At 41.1% G+C, this 17189-nt stretch overlaps 1 protein-coding gene across 1 annotated transcript in view; it reads right to left on the bottom strand.

Annotated features, from left to right (window-relative positions):
• The window catches only part of ANKRD55 (ankyrin repeat domain 55), a 95681-nt gene extending 78991 nt beyond the window's left edge, over nt 1–16690 (bottom strand). The window contains exon 1 of the mRNA XM_046672226.1: nt 16608–16690. Coding sequence (XP_046528182.1) covers nt 16608–16665 — 58 coding nt within the window. The 5' untranslated portion in view covers nt 16666–16690. The remainder of the gene's footprint in view (nt 1–16607) is intronic.
• Between the last annotated feature and the right edge of the window lie 499 nt (nt 16691–17189).

Raw genomic sequence — 17189 nt, 5'->3', positions numbered from 1 at the left:
TATGGATATATGATTTAAGTAAGGCTGATTTAAACCACCTGATCAGGGCTCTGGGCATGTAATATTGTGAGGTCTAAAAGAGTGACAATAGAAATGACTAAGAGATTTGACTTCTCAGTTAAATCTGAATCTCATAAAGAACTCACTTTTTGAACAACAAACATATTGGCCCAGAGCGTTACTGTGAACCACTCTGGGTTCAGCTGTCTATTTTGTAAAATGAGAGGTTGACTACATCCCTGCATCTCAACACCGGCTATGCATTAGCATCACCTTGGGAGCTTAAAACAACTGATGCCTGAGTGCTATCCCCAGATGTTGTGATTCAATTCATCTGTCATTTTATATGTTATTTTACTTATAATACTCACGAATTATAAAAATTATGACAATACAGATAAGAAGAAGAAAATATATACTCAAAGGTAATCACCATTAAAATGTTGGTGTGTTGTGTGTACTTGATTTCTGAGGCTGGATGGGCTTGCTTCCCACCCAGCTTCTTTCCTGGAGCCTCCGTTTCCCCTCCGCCGGCTGTGTAACGGAATGCGGGAGTGGGGAGGAGCGCTGGCAGGAGGTGAGGCTTGGAAGCCTGAAGGATCCGGTTGCCTCGGAGTGTGCAGTCATGAGCCTCTGCCCTTTCCGTCTTCCTGCTCAAAATCTGAACTGTCTCCTGCACCCAAAATGGACATGGTGGAATTCGTGATAACTCAACACACTCTCCGTATAATAGAGAAGGTATGTTCCCAAGAGCAAGGAAAGAGGTTAAAAAGTCCAAACAGCCTCAAGGCTAGGAGGCAAAGAACAGGCAGGAGAAAATTCTGGAAGGTGCTACAGCCTGAGGTGGGTAGCACCCTCAGGGATTACGACAGAGGCCTCATGCCTGTGGCTGAAGCTTGGGGGCAGTGGCTGCTGCTGGGGCAGGACTAGCTGACCCAGCTAGTGATACAAATCCCGGATTGCCCACATTGTGGTCTTTCTATGGATTGGAATACAGTGATGGAAGCTGAAGAGGGTGACTAAAATTTTCTGAGATCTAGTATGAGTTTGGCTAACACTAAAGCCATTTTATTGCTCACTTATTAAGCGGATCTTTGTCCCACTCCCCACTCCAAATTCCCCGTCCACACTAAAGGACCAAGTCAAGGGTAACACTAAAACGATCCAACAACTGGCTTGTCAAGGCCCCCATCAGAATGGAGGCAGACCTAACAACAGCTGGAGTGGGGTGGAAAACTTTTGAGCTGCTAGATTGTGGGTAGCATGTGTGTTCCTGGAGAATGGTCTGTGCAGCAAGGATGGGGTAATCCCTACTGATCTGAAGGTATAGAGATGTTTTAAGATTGTAACAGCCAAGGCTAATAGTTCTGAGCATAGCACTGGAGTTATACATATATATTTGTTCTTTACAAAAATAAGATCATGCTATATATATAATTTTGATTTTTGCTCCTTTTCACTTAGTATTAGATCATAAATATTTTCCCATATCATAAGGTAAGATCTAAAAATGTTGTTTATAAAATGTGGCATTAAGTCCTATTGACTAAACTTAACAGAACTAATTTCATCAATTTTTGTATTATTGGACATTTAAATCATTTCTCTTTTTGGGGGAATTAGAAGATCTGTTGTTATTCCAACTATTGCTATAAGATTCTTGCATATATGTCTTTTGTGTATCTTTGATTATTTCCTTTGGGCACATTCCTAGAAGTGAACTTGGGAATCAATGGATTTGACTCTGTCAAATCGCCCTCCAGAAAGGTTGAACCAAGACATCTGCCCCAAGCAGGGCTGGAGAGCAAACATTTCACCCTATTCTTAATGACACTGTGATTATTGTTTTTAAAAAATTAATGCTGGGCCAGCCCCAGTTGTCCAGTGGTTAAATTCGGTGCACACCGCTCCAGCAGACTGGGTTTGGTTCCAGGGTGTGGACCTACACCACTCATCTGTCAGTGGCCATGCTGTGGCAGCAGCTCACATACAAAAAGAGGAAGACTGGCAACAGATGTTAGCTCAGGGCAAATCTTCCTCAGGAAAAAAAAAAAATTAATGCTGATGTGAAAGAAGGTGAATAGCATATTGTTTCCAATGGCCATTTCTTTTATTGTTCCTGAGAGAGAACTTTTTTCATACGTTTATGGCCATTTTATGAATCATTTATGAGTTTCTTTTATATCTTATTAGTGAAGGTCTTTTTCTTATCTAATTGATTTAAAAGAGCTCTATATGCAGTACGCACACTTAACTTTTCATCTGTTATCTATGCTGCAGCGACTTTTCTCTCCTGGCCACTTCAGTTCTCAGTTTGTTTTTGGAAAATACATTTTTAGTGTTCGTATAGTCAAATCTATAGATATTGCATTTAAAAAATTTATTTCATTGTTTTTATGACTAGAAAAGTCATCCCTGTGGAACCTTATACTTATTTATTTGTTAACATTTAACTATAACTAATATGGAATTTTTCTTTTTATTAATGTTATGATAGATTACAACCTTGTGAGATTTCAGTTGTACATTTTGGTTAGTCATGTTGTGGGTACACCACTTCCCCCTTTGTGCCCTCCCCCCACCCCCCCTTTTCCCTGGTAACCACCGATCAGATCTCCTTGTCAATATACTAACTTCCACCTATGAGTGGAGTCATATAGAGTTCGTCTTTCTCTGTCTGGCTTATTTTGCTTAACATAATACCCTCAAGGTCCATCCACGTTGCTGTGAATGGGCCAATTTTGTCTTTTTTTATGGCTGAGTAGTATTCCATTGTGTATATATACCATATCTTCTTTATCCAGTCATCAGTTTCTGGGCATGTAGGTTGGTTCCTCGTCTTGGCTATTGTAAATAATGCTGCGATGAACATAGGGGTGCTAGGGACTCTTGGGATTTCTGATTTCAGGTTCTTAGGATAGATACCCAGTAATGGGATGGCTGAGTCATAGGGTATTTCTATTTTTAACTTTTTGAGAAATCTCCATACTGTTTTCCATAGTGGCTGTACCAGTTTGCATTCCCACCAACAGTGTATGAGGGTTCCTTTTTCTCCACAACCTCTCCAACATTTGTTGCTCTTGGTTTTGGATGTTTTTGCCAATCTAATGGGTGTAAGGTGATATCTTAGTGTAGTTTTGATTTGCAGTTCCCTGATGATTAGCGATGATGAACATCTTTTCATGTGTCTATTGGCCATATTCATATCTTCTTTCGAGAAATGTCTGTTCATGTCCTCTGCCCATTTTTTGATCGGGTTGTTTGTTTTTTTGTTGTTAAGCCATGTGAGTTCTTTGTATATTATGGAGATTAACCCTTTGTCGGATAAGTGGCTTGTAAATATTTTTTCCCAATTAGTGAGCTGTTTTTTTGTTTCAGTCCTGTTTTCCCTTGCCTTAAAGAAGCTCTTTAGTCTGATGAAGTCCCATTTGTTTATTCTTTCTATTGTTTCCCTCAACTGAGGAGTTATAGTGTCCGAAAGGATTCTTTTGAAACTGATGTCAAAGAGTGTACTGCCTATATTCTCTTCCAGAAGACTTATTGTTTCAGGCCTAATCTTTAGGTCTTTGATCCATTTTGAGTTTATTTTGGTGTGTGGTGAAAAAGAATGGTCAATTTTCAATCTTTTGCATGTGGCTGTCCAGTTTTCCCAGCACCATTTGTTGAAGAGACTTTCTTTTCTCCATTGTAGGCCCTCTGCTCCTTTGTTGAAGATTAGCTGTCCATAACATGGAATTTTTAAACTTAGTTTTGTATCCACAATTTTTTTCAAAATAGCCCATTGCTAATTTTCAATGGCAACCTCATCATATACTAAATCATTATGAACACTATAGGGGTGGCTCCTCCTACAACCCGTTCCCTGACACTGTGGCTTGAGGAGCAGGGACCCCAGAACTACCCTCTCTGCAGTGGTGTACTCATGAACTTGCGGATGCAGCCAAAGGGCACCTCAGTCACATTCCAGAGAGTCTTGTGGTCAGTCCACAGTCAAGGTCCTTAGCTTTTTGGTGTCTCCTGCACACTTTCAACTTCTGGAATTTTTAGTAGCACATTTGAAGGAATTAAAAGGCTCAGAACAACCCTAAAGTTAGCAAAAACTGCCACACAATCACTTCCACGGCACCACAGTGTCTCCCAGCAGCTATGAAAGTGTCCACTGTTACTGCATGGTTTATGGGGGTCTCTTCAGCCCCATGTCACTGTCTGAATAACAATCGGTATGATAATCAACACTTAACATCATGCTTACTATGCACTGGGCACTGTGCTAAGCCCTTCCATAAATCAACTCATTTAATTCTATCAGGTAGGTTCTAGAATTATTCCTATCTTAGGGATGGGGAAACTGAGGGCGAGAAAGTGAGCTTACCCAAACTCACATGGGCAGTAAGTGGTGAAACTCAGATAAGGCTGCAGGCCGTAGGCCTCAGAGTCCCCGCTCTGACCAGGTGTACTGTTGTCTATAACTGCCCGTTCGCTCTGGGAGCAAAGCCCTCACCTATTCCAGTGAACCTGTGACCTTTCTTTGGTGCTGGACGGACATTCCACATTCCATTCTCTCTTACTCACAGCAGCCTGTACCCCACTCTCCACTCTGTTGCACAAGCTGTGTGACTCAGCATTCTGCCTGACAGACATCACTGTGTGAGAGTTTATACTCATTTGTAGCAAAAACAAAATTTACACACGAATCCAAAATTGGAAACACATCTGTGAAGAGTTGGTTGTACTCCAGGCAGAATTAAAGTCAGTGGTAATAGCATAAAGATTCTAAAGGGAGGTGGAGTGAATTCTTTAAAAATGTTCTTTAAAAAGCATGGGAAAAGAGTGAAGTTTTTCTAAATTATTTTCAAAGGCTAGCATAAATTGTAAAGACACACACACATACACACACAGAGGGACCTATAGACATGTTCAATTTGTGAACACAGAATTCTAAGTTTTAAATGAAACGCACCAGGTCACAAGGATGTTTTGATTTGGGGATATCCATTAATAAAATATATCACGACAATAGAACAAAGGGGATATATATGATTATACGAGAAAAGAATAGAAAGACATTTGATAAAATTTGATATCCATTCCTAAAAAAATGCTTAACACCTAATAATAAAAAATTATACTTTTAATATGATTAAGTAAATTTATTTCTAATCAATTGCAAACATCACACCTAGTAGGGGAACAATAGAGAAAGAAATAAGACAAACTTTATCTAATGTAATAAGATTTGAAGCAAAAAAGAAATGAGAGAATAATCATAAAGAAAGAGCAAAATTATCATAATTTAATAATAGTTAACTTTTACAGGTGACATGTTCTTGCACTGTCCTAACAGTTTCATTTGAATTAGGCTATTTATTTTATGAAGTAGGTAGTATCTTTATCCTTATTTATAGATGAGGAAACTGAAGCACAGAGAGGTTTAATAATTTCCAAAAAGCTGCACAGCTATTAAGTGGCAGAGCAGGATTTGAAACTAGTTCATCTGACCAGGAGGGTACAAGAGAATTAACCACAGAACCATTAGAATTAATAAGATTTGATTAACTTAGTCTGATTTAAAAATAAATATAAAATTAGTTCTTTTATGTTAAATAGTATAAGGAGGAAAATGACATTATAAGGAAAATATAAAATACTCAAGAATAAATATTCAGAATCTAAATGAGGAAAGCTAAAGCACTTTACTGAGGCATATAACAGAAGAGTTGAAATCAGCAAGATACATACCATGTTTCCAGATAGGAAGACTAAATAGTATAACCAATTTATGTTACTACATAGATTAATTTCTAAGTTGAATGTCATTTCAATCAAAGTTCCAACAATTTTTGAGGGGGTGGGGGTTTCTCAGGAAAATTATATTAACTTTCATTTGTAAAAAGAATGTATAACTTTATACTTTAAAGAAGAAAAAGAGAATATATTTAAGTATTTGCTTATCTATACATAGACTGTCTCTGGAAGAATGCATAAGAAATTGCTTAAGCAGTTTTGTTTCCAGCGATGGGAACTGGGTGGCTGGAAGGGGTGAGGGGAGAGAGTTTTCATTGTACAGTGTTTTATACCGTGAAAGTGTGTGAATATATTATCACTCCAAAAGCAGAAACAAACAAGAAGAGGAAACAAAGAATGGGTAAGAATATCCAGTAAAATTTTTTTAAAAAAAGGAGTATTGAAGGAGGTTTCCTTTCTCCATAGTAAAACATTATGAAACTATAATAATTTTAAAAGTGAGGTTCTGCCTCAAAACTAGGTAGATTCCTAGAACAGTGTGGAGAGGCCAGAAGCCTGCCTGGTACCGGCTAGGAAAGTGGAAGCTAACAGGTAGGCTGGCTTTTGAGCAAAGAAAAGAGTTTTATCTAGAAGGCAAGTCGCAGACTCGGGTTAGCGCACAGAAACGGAGGAAAGGGAAAGTAGACGCACTCCAGGCCTAGGAGCTTCCCTGGACAATTCACTCCCTTCCAATGTGCTTTTCCTGCTCAGGTAAATTCTGCCCTTTCCAGTTTCCAAATAAAACCGTGGTGCCATGACAAGAATTCATAACAGAGGAGGAGCCAGCTCGAGCGGCAGGTGTTCCCTTGACCTGGGAAGACCAGCTGTCCTTGTGAGCTTAGGTAGTCATTTATAGACTCACTAGCACTTGCTAAGTCAGGCATGGTTCCAACTGCTTTGTATGGATCACTTCATTAAATCTTTATAACAATCCTCTGAAGATTGGTGTAACCATCTTTATAACAATCCTGTAACCACCACTAGCACTATGGGTCAGGTGCTTTGTATGTATTCATTAATTCAGTCCTTATAAGCGATCCTTTGTGGTAGCACCATCTTAATTTACAAGGCAGGGAAGTGAGGTATAGAGATGGTAAGCAGCTGGGCCACACAGTAAGTAGCGGCACTGGGACTTGAATCGTAAAGTTCATTATACCACACCACTGCCACGCCCTCTGTTTCAGTTCTCACATAGAAAAAGTGAGGGAGTTGGGTTACATATTCACTGAGCTTCCTTCCAATTCTAAAAGTATTACTATTCTAAGGCAAAACACTTCCAGGATCCATCCTTAAATTGGTTTCTGCTGTGACCAGCTGAAACCAGACACCTACGGGTCCGTCTGGATTCCCCTTTATATTCAGTGGTCATGGAGTCAGCTGAGTTGTGGCCAAAACTCTAGGACACCATTTTTGAATAGCACTAAGTAATCAGAAAGGTAAGTGTCAATTGAGATGAATTTCAGGTGTTCTGTTCCTGGTTCTTAAAAATAAGATTTTTTTTTAAACACTTAGTGATTATTTATGTATTTATTTATTTTCAACTATTTTATTGAGGTCATATTGGTTTCTAACACTGTATAATTTCAGGTGTATATTATTACATATCAGTTTCTATATAGACGGCATCGTGCTCACCACCAATAGTCTAGTTTTTATCCATCATCATGCATGTGTGTCCCTTTACCCCTTTTGCCCACCCCCCACACCTTCCCCTCTAGTAACCACTAATCTACTCTCTTTATCTATGTGTCTGATTATCTTCCACATGAGTGAAATCATATAGTGTTTGTCTTTCTCTGGCTTCTTTTGCTTAACATAATGCCCTGAAGGTCCATCCATGCTGTTGCAAATAGGACGATTTTCTCTTTCTTTATAGCTGAGTAGTATTCCATTGTATATATATATATATATATACACCACATCTTTATCTAACCATCAGTAGATGGGTACTTGGCTTGCTTCCATGTCTTGGCTATCGTGAATAATGCTGCAATGAACATAGGAGTGCATAAATCTCAATCTCTTTGTGTTGTTTGTTTTTTTAAAGATTTTATTTTTCCGTTTTCCCTCCAAAGCCACCGGTATGTAGTTGTATATTTTTAGTTGTGGGTTCTTCCAGTTGTGGCATGTGGGATGCCACCTCAGCTTGGCTTGATGAGTGGTGCCATGTCCATGCCCAGGATTCGAACAGGCGAAACCCTGGGCCGCCGAAGTGGAGCGCATGAACTTAACCATTCAGCCTCGGGGCTAGCCCTCAAAACATTTTTTTTCTTTTTTTGAGGAAGATTAGCCCTGAGCTAACATCTGCTGCCGATCCTCCTCTCTTTTTGTGCCGAGGAAGACTGGCCCTGAACTAACATCTGTGCCCATCCTCCTCTACTTTATATGTGGGATGCCTGCCACAACATGGCTTAACAAGTGGTGCCATGTCCGCACCAGGGATCTGAACTGGTGAATCCTGGGCTGCCGAAGTGGAACATGTGAATTTAACTGCTGCGCCATGGGGCTGGCCCCTGAATTGTTCATTTCATGTTCTTTGGATAAATACCCAGTAGTGGGATAGCTGGATCATATGGTATTTCTATTTAAAAATAAGATTTTTAAAAATAGCAGTCTGTGTGCTGATTTATGGTGGTGAGTTACAGAGCAAAGAAATGATCTCAAAGTTACCCACAATCAAAGCATAGGATGTCAAGGTTAAAATAATTATTTTTTCTTCTTATCCACTGCTGTTTATGTGTGACCTTGTTTACAAGAGCTTTCTGAACTGCCTCTTGGAGAAACATCAACCTGTTGCTGCACAGAACAGATGGGCTGAGTAGGAAAATGATAAGGAACCTGGCTTCAGAAGCTTCTGTGATGGAACCCAAGCTCTGACCTTGCAAATCACCAGTTTCCATCACATCAGTTCCACAGGTCACATTCCAGCGTGACCCCCTTTAGCCTCTTCCTCCTCTTCTTAGGATGCTGGTGACTTCTTTGCTCCAAAGGCAGGCAAGCTGCCATGGAGACTGGATCCATCCCTACACTGGCAGAGGTTGGGCTGTCACACTGAGTTGAGCCCACTGGGCAGAGCTCATTGCAAATGGAAGTACAGCCCAGGGAGCCACTGTGGTTGGTGGCTGTTGGCTCCTGCTGGCCTAACTTGAGCAAATCTAAGCACTATTGCCTTTCTTATCCTTCTCGTGCTGGGGGTCACGAAGGGGTGGATGGGGTGGGCTGTCAGAATTCAGAAAGTATAACTTCGTGTTAAAAGGGAGTGTGAGGAGGACATGGGGCCAGAAGCTAAAGTTAAAATGGCAGCTTTGCCCTTGGACTGTGTGGCTTTGGGCAAGTTGCGTAATCTCAGATGGACTTGAAATGGAACACATCTCTCAAGTTGTGTTGAGGTTCAAGCGAGATAATAGGAATAAAGAGTTTAGCACAGTCCCTGGCACATGGGAACTGCTTAATAAGCCAGAGCTATTGCTCGTCTTCTGATTGGTGCTGGTTAATATTCTTGGCCCTGTCTCCTCTGTTTTACTTCCGAAGCTACTCCCCAGGCTCAGGACGGAGGGTGAGTTGACATGGGTCCGTCCGGGTGGCTGAGAAGCTGAGAACAGGCTGGGGCTAAGAGACTGAGGAACAGAGACCTTGCTAGTTAAGGGAATACAACACTTTCTATACTGAATTCATTTTTGTATTGCTTGACTATTTTGAAGAAGGTGGTATTAATTTTACAATTAGGAAAAAATCTCAGTATTTTAAAAACTCTGTGAGAACCAGTTGCTATCTAATAGTGCAACACTTGTAAACCTCAAATTACCATTTAAAGGATTTAACAACCTCGTGATAACCTGAAATGGATACACCACCCATGTGATATGTTGGCTGGGAATGCACAATCTAAGTCTAGTCGTGAGGGAGCGTCAGACAAACCCAAAAGGAGGAACTCGGTATTACAAAGAGAGAGACTATAATTTCAAAAATGTCAATGTCATAAAAGAAAAAGAAAGTAACAGAAATGTTCCAGATTAAAAGAGACTAAAGAGACAGGAGAGTTAAATGTAATACCTAATCCTAGACTAGCTCAAGTACTAGGGGGAAAACAGGCTGAAAGACATTATTGGGTCAATGAACAAAATTGGAATGCAGACAGATTAGATAAAAGTACACACATGCACATATACGCATATACAGAGAGACAGAGAGACACAGAAAGATAGACAACGAGAGACAGACACGGTGAAAGTGCTAACAATAAGGCAAATGGGGCAAAATGTTAACATTAGGTCAATCTGGGTAAAAAATATACAAGTGTTCTTTATGCTATTCTTACAACATTTCTCTAAGTTTGAAATTATTTTCAAACTAAAAGTTAAAAAAGGATGAGTATGCTATTAAACATTATATACGTATATTTTAAAATTCTGAGGACATGTTTAGAAATGGAAATACTTCCTGTGTAGACCGGAATGCCTTCCCTTTTCGTCTTCACCCAATCGAACAAGAATAGCCTCACCCATGAGCAAGTGACATTTTAAAGTTTTACAAAGAGAAAAACGAAGGGCTCTTATTAAACACAAAAACTTATTTTTAGTTGAAAGTTAATATTAGGTAAAACCATCATGATTTTAAGAGATAAATCAGAAAATATGAGATGTAGATCATTCATGATATAAGTGAATTCTCAGAATCAGCAAAGACTTTGCATTGAATGATTGACAGGCTTCCTGAGCAGTACAAGTGTGCTAAACACAGGACTCCTGGAGGGATGTGGACAGTGTCTAGCCCATACACATCTTCTACACCAGCCTTACACCTCAGTGCATCCAGATCCTCACCTTCCCGCCTTGTCCCGTATTTGAGGACGAGCGAGACGTTTGTTTCCTACTTGTTTGGTAATAAAAACAGCTAGCGGTTTAGTGATTTTTCTTTAGGCTCCATTAAAATATCCTTGCATCGAAATGTTGTATCAAAGGGAAAAGCTATGGATATCAGTTACCCACACAGTTTCTTAATAATTGTTAAGGAAATTGAACATTAATAGAGATGGTAGCATAAATCTCAGTCTAGTGACCCAGCTGATTTTTGGACCAGGGGCTGAGTTGAGGGTTTGCCTCCTGAAATTCATCTGGCTAAGCCATGGGACACAATCTCAGGGTTGATTCAGGAGATCTGGCTGACCAGGTGGACCTTCATTCCCCCTGGATACTACTCCGGGATCCTCCTTCTTGGGATACATACGTGGGCAAGAGGCCCCATTCCCCAGGACAGTAGGGCTGTCCTGTGGCAGAGAATACTGACAATGAGACCACTCCCCTACCCCCCAACCCACTGAATCACTTGCACTTTCATGGCTTTCTAAGACCGTGAATGGTAATTTGGATAAAATCAGTCAAAGGCTTCCCTTCCCTCTAGCTAGGCCCATAGAAGGGGCCAGGAGTGGACTGGTCTGTCGCAACCTTTCCCAGGAGGTGGTTGATGGGAGGGAGGTTCCTGTGTGTGGAAAGGAGAACAAAGAAGGAGGTAGAGAAGGGAGGCGGTTAGGCTTCCAGCAAACATGTTTGCCTCGGCTTGGTCCTGAGTGTGCCAGAACATTGGAAAAAGAACTCTTTTCCTATCTCTTTTTCCCTCTGCTCCTCTTTCCTGACCAAGAGGGAGAAGGCTGAGCATTTTCCCAGAGGCAACAGACAATCTGCTTCTAAACGTGTGGGTTGTTCATTTGCCAGCTAATCTTCCTTTATCTGGACCATCAATCTGAGAATCAGCACAGAATTCTCCTCAATCTTCCTGGGTTTCATTCCAGGCACTCATTCAAGGTCTGTCAGCCTAAAATCATCAACTGACCCCAAATCATTCCCTGTCTTTCCTGTCTCCTTTGCCTGCCTTTTCTCTGCTCTCATCCCAAACCCCTTTCAAAATTTGCTTATTCTTCCTTTGGAGGCATCTGGTTGTCACATCAGAATTTTAACTTCTGCTTTTTCAGCAAAGTGCAAATCTGTGCACTCTAAATTCTTTTGTTTAGCTTTCCTATTTTGGATGAGAAGTTGGAAATAAAAACTAGCACATCTGCATTGGGCGGGGAGGTTTCAAAATCCACCACACAATGAGACAACAGCCTGACTATAAAAATATACGCTTCGTTCATTTGAATTTTCATTAATGTCTTATTTCTTCATTAAAATTTATGGTTGATCCAGGAAGAGTACTGTAGTAGAAAGAATCTGGGTTTTGAAGTCAAGCAGGTTTAGGCTAGAATCTTTGCTTTGCCATTTTGTCTTGAAGTAACTTTGGGTAAGTCACAACCTTTTCGAGATTCCTCATCTGTACAGGGGCGAAAATAATCGTGGGGCTGACGTGAAGATTAAAGGAGCTAATCTAGGTACAGTCCTTGGCACAGAGCCCGGCTTGGCTAAGAGCTCAGTAAACATTTGCCCTTATCCAGATGTAATCTACGCAGGGCGTCTGCACAGAGTCTACACCAAACAGATGCCCTTTCCACCCACCTCCCAAAGGTCAAATTTCCCTTTAGCTTAAAAGAGAATGGATTTTACCAAAAACCCGGGCACGAGGCTGCATACTTCCTGAGAAAGGACTTAGGATTTGATATCTTCTCATGGCCCTGAAGATAGATCCACGTCCTAATCCCCAGAAACTGTGAATATTACCTTATGTGGCAAAAGACTGGATATCACCTTAAATGTCAAAAGATGAGATTAAGTTAAGGATCTTGAGAGTAGACGTTTAGCCTGGATTATCTGGATGGGCCCTAAATGTAATCACATGTATCTTATAAGAGAGAGGCAGAGGGAATTCCGAGACGGACGCACAGCAGAGAGACACACGTAAGGAGGCGGTGACGGGACGACGAGGCAGAGATTGGAAGGATGAGGCCGCAAGCAGCCGGAAACTGGAAGAGGCAAGCAAAGGTTCTTCCCCTGACACACCCCCTGCTGACATCTTAATTTCCTGCTCTGGTCTCCAGAACTGAGAGAATGTGTTTCTGTTGTTTAAAGCCACCGGGCTTGTGGTAATTTGTTTTGGCAGCCCTAGGCCACCAAGGCCCCGTATTGATCTGGGCAGGAGGGCTGAGGCCCTCCTCTCATTCTCTCAGCAGCTCTACCAGAGGAAAACCTGAGAAGGTGGGCCACAGCACCCACAGGTGCCCACAGACACACTGCTCAGCCTCACCCAATACATTTCCTCACAGAACCTGGGCAGGGCCCGGCGTGGGTAAGGCTCCTGGGACCACACTTCTTGCTCCCATTCTCTCTCTGAGGCCTGGGTTCCTCCTTCAGGGATAGCAAAGCTTTCCTTTCCACAATTAGAAATAAAGCTTAAAATGCAAACATCTTCAGTTACATAATCTCTCAACTTCAATAGGAAACTCTGTGTTCTGTAGTAAATGATTCTACTATGGGTCCTTTCTGCTCTGAGAGGGAAGACAGCCAGGAAGAACACATGGGACGGAAGAGAGGTTGCTATGGTGAAATGGAAAAGCACAAAACAGGAGTGGGGAGCTCCGAAGACCCGGGCTTCCTCCCTCACAATTTCACGAAGCAGGCCAGAGACGTGGCCCTAATCTCCTTGGCCACTCACATAACCCCATCTTTAGGCCTCGCAGCAACCCCATGAATATATAGTATCATCCACCTTTTACAGATGAGGAGATCAATCAGTTTGTCCAAGTTCATGCAACTGGGAAGAGGACTGAGACAGGACATGAGCAAATGTCCCTCTGTCCCCAAGTCCCTACCACAGGGATGTCTTGTTACCTCTACTAAAGAGAAATGGAGAAAAATGCAGTTGGAGGTCAGACTCACCAAATCCGCCTCATCTGAGCTCTGAAGGTCATCATGCATCGTATTTTTCAAGTGCACAATGCTAACCATTCTCTGGGTAAGCTTAAGTCAGAGCTGCTTGAGCCCTACCCTCACCCAGAGTAGCTGTTAGGGCCAGAGATTGCCCGTGAAAAGAGGCTGCCTGTTGTTGCTTCGGGATAGAGAACACCTGGGTCTCAGTCGCCTCTATTACTAATTAGCTGTGTGTTATTATTATAAAAAGGACCCATTTTTTAACCTCTCTGTGCTTCCCTTTTCCCACCTGAGATGTTAGGGGGATGGATTGGATGAGTAGTTTTCAATCTTTGTGCTACATTAGAACTTCCTGGCGAGCTTTTGTCAGGCTATACTCCACACCAATTAAACTGAAATCTCCAAGGGTAAAACGGAGGGATCAGCATTTTCAAAAGCTGTCCAGGGGATTCTTATATGTGGCCAAGTTTGAGAACCAGTGCGTTATGTGACTTCTAAGATCCTTCCAGATGTAATGTCTTTTGTCAACATCTACATATAAAAAGCCAGTGGCCACTAGAGTTTCGATTCCCCAGAGATTGGAATTCATGGAAAACCCTCTACTACAGCCTCACATTCAACTTTTCCAGAGGGAGCCATCTTGTGGTTTGCCCAACAATATCGTATTCAAAAATCTACATAATGGTCTAAACCTATTATGGCCCTTCATGCTTTTAAGAAGGTGGAAGGGTTAGTGAGATAATAGAGCCATTCAGATAACATTTAGTTAATAATTATTCTAGGGGTTGGTCTAAATGGTACCTTGGAGTCTTGAAAAATAATGTTATCCAGTCAACCAGCATTAACTAAACGCTCATTTATTCTGAGGACTGCTAAGTGCAAGCTGGAGATAGACAGGTGAATAGTCTTTCACATTTGAGGAACTTACAGTCCAGGGTGGTAATAATTATAAGAGCAATAACAATAGCAAAATCAGGCACAATTTGAAAGTACTCATTGCACATAAGGCAATGTGGCAGGTGCTTTTTATATATTATTTTGGATCCTCACAACAACCTTGCTAGGCAAGCATCATTTCCTCCATTTTATTGCTGAGGAAACTAAGGCCCAGAAAGGCTGGGTAACTTGCTACGGTCACACAGCTAAGAAGTAGTTGATCTGCCATTCCAACCTATGTTGCCCATGCTATTTCCACTAAACCACCTCTAGAGAGAAAGGATTGAGAAATAGAGATAGAGTTGGCAGGGAGAGAGTTAACTTACAGGAGGGAGCATCAGGCCTAGCGTGGAGGAACTGCTGTGAATTGCTCACGTGAAAGGTGCTATCAGAAAATAAATATTTTCCGTCTTTCTTTTTTTTTTTTTTTTTGGTGAGGAAGAGCGGCCCTGAGCTAACATCTGTGCCCATCTTCCTCCATTTTATATGTGGGATGCTGCCAGAGCATGGCTTGATGAGCCGTGTGTAGGTCTGCGCCCAGGATCTGAACCCACGAACCCCTGGCTGCTGAAGTGGAGCCTGCAAACTTAACCACTACACCACCAGGCCGGTCCCAAAAATCAATATTATAAATTAATATTTTAACTATGTTTTGGGCTCAGTCCTGTTAGGACACGACACTGGAACAGATGAATTCATTATGAAGGGCTAGTTCTCTGCAGTCAGTTCCAGCTCCCTCAGATTAGTCTTAAAAAATAAACTCATCATGTTCCTCTTTGGAGTGCACAGCTCAACAATATGAGGTCTTTGGATGTAAGCATATTTTCGCTTTTGCTGATTGCCATCAGTGATACAAAATGTACAAAGGGGAGGGGACGGTGGTGAGCACAGCTGTAGCAATCACTTTCTCTATGGTGTTCATATCCAAACGCAGCATGAACCAGCACATACACACACACTTCAAAACGAGTTAGGACGTGGATATCAAACTATATATATATGCACAAGTACACATAGTTATTCAGAAATCTAAACGTCAATCTATTATTTGAGAAAGCACTGAGCTAAGAGAATTCCCCCATGAAACCAGATGTAGCCTGAAGGGTGGTAAACACACTGTGGCCTAGAGCAGGAAAAGGGAAAAAAAAAGAAGCAATGAATTTTCTTAATGAGGCTTTCACAAACCACCATTTTTACATTGTAGCCAAAACAAGTAAATGACCAAAGGATTTTAGGATTCTGAAGAAAATTCAGAGACTAGAAAGACTATAGAAAGTGGTTTAGATGTCAGATATTTAAAAAAAAATCCTAAAAAAAATATTTATTACATTTACAAAGTGGGAAATTTCCTAAGCATACGTAGAAAAGATGCCTAATTACACTTAGGTATTCCGTGTACGTATATATACACACTTCATAAACAAAATGTACACACATAGACCGTATGGCTGAATAAGTGTTTTTAATGAGGATGGGTTGTTTTCACAGCAATCTTTTCATGTGGAAAATTACCTCCACTCTGGAAATTATGAGTAAGAAAGATATATCCTGTCACTGCAAATAATAACATAGTGAGAAGTCATTACACAACCTCTGGTGAGATAGTCTATCAACGACAGCGTAAATGTGGGCAACATCTATTCCTGAAGGGAATCCAAACATATTTATGAAACTATAGCAATGACACATTGAGTTAATAGATAGTTAATAGATGGAGTTAATAGGTAGAAAAGAGACACATGATTTGTTCTTTTATATTACTTACTCCAATACATTTTTTTAAAGATTTGAAAAAAAACTAATGAGAATAAAGATGATACTACGTGCAATTGCTGGTGTGCTTGAAACAGTTTTTAAAATTTGTATGTAGGAGCACTTTAACAAGACAAGCGGACCATAAGCTTATTTTCCCCTTCCAAATGCTTATCAAATTAGAAGTGAACATTTAGAACAGGTTTGTTTTCTATGTGAAATCCTCTTTCCACATCACACACACACACACACTACTCTCTTTCCCATTAGAACTGCAAATCCCTGCTGTTGGACTGAAGATGCAAAGAACGAAAGGATGCAGTAAAGCAGCGTTTTTACCTTTTTGCTGATCAAAGACAGATGGAGTGCTGAAATCCATGGTTGCCTGTCTCATCATTTACCATCAGAATGGCAAAAAGCATCCAGGGCCCTAGAGAAGAGAAAACACCATCTCACACGTTACAGTCAACACAAAAGTCAGATACAGCGTCATTTGCCAAGACCTCCGTTTGAGAATGAAGCATGCATTAGAGCTGCAGGTTGTTGTCAAGGCAAATAATGGAAGTAGGTAAATGTTATTCCTGTAATACCTGCCAGGAAAAGAGTTACTTCTTATGGCCTCATGCATCAGCTGTACTTGTGTGTAAGTATTATACATCCTCCACCCCCAAACAAATACACAGAAAAGCTCCAACCCTAAGAAACAGTATTTGTGGGGGGCCACCTGCCTTGGATCTGGACCAGGAAAACACTGGAGGTCACGGAGCTTCTGCAGCTGGAATGTTGCTTTAAACCCAAAGAAATCTCAATGGGTGAGTGAGGATTCACAGGGCCAGACGGAGCATGTGCAAAGCTGCCAATGCAGTGTGGATTCGGCTGTGTTCCTGATGGAGTGAGAACTGCATTTGGGTCATGTGAGCA

The sequence above is a fragment of the Equus quagga genome, chromosome 9 (genome assembly GCF_021613505.1).
Source record: "Equus quagga isolate Etosha38 chromosome 9, UCLA_HA_Equagga_1.0, whole genome shotgun sequence".
In the NCBI taxonomy this organism is placed as follows: Eukaryota; Metazoa; Chordata; class Mammalia; order Perissodactyla; family Equidae; genus Equus; species Equus quagga.
Note: the sequence above shows the minus strand (reverse complement) of the source record. Positions and strands in the feature narration are given on the sequence as shown.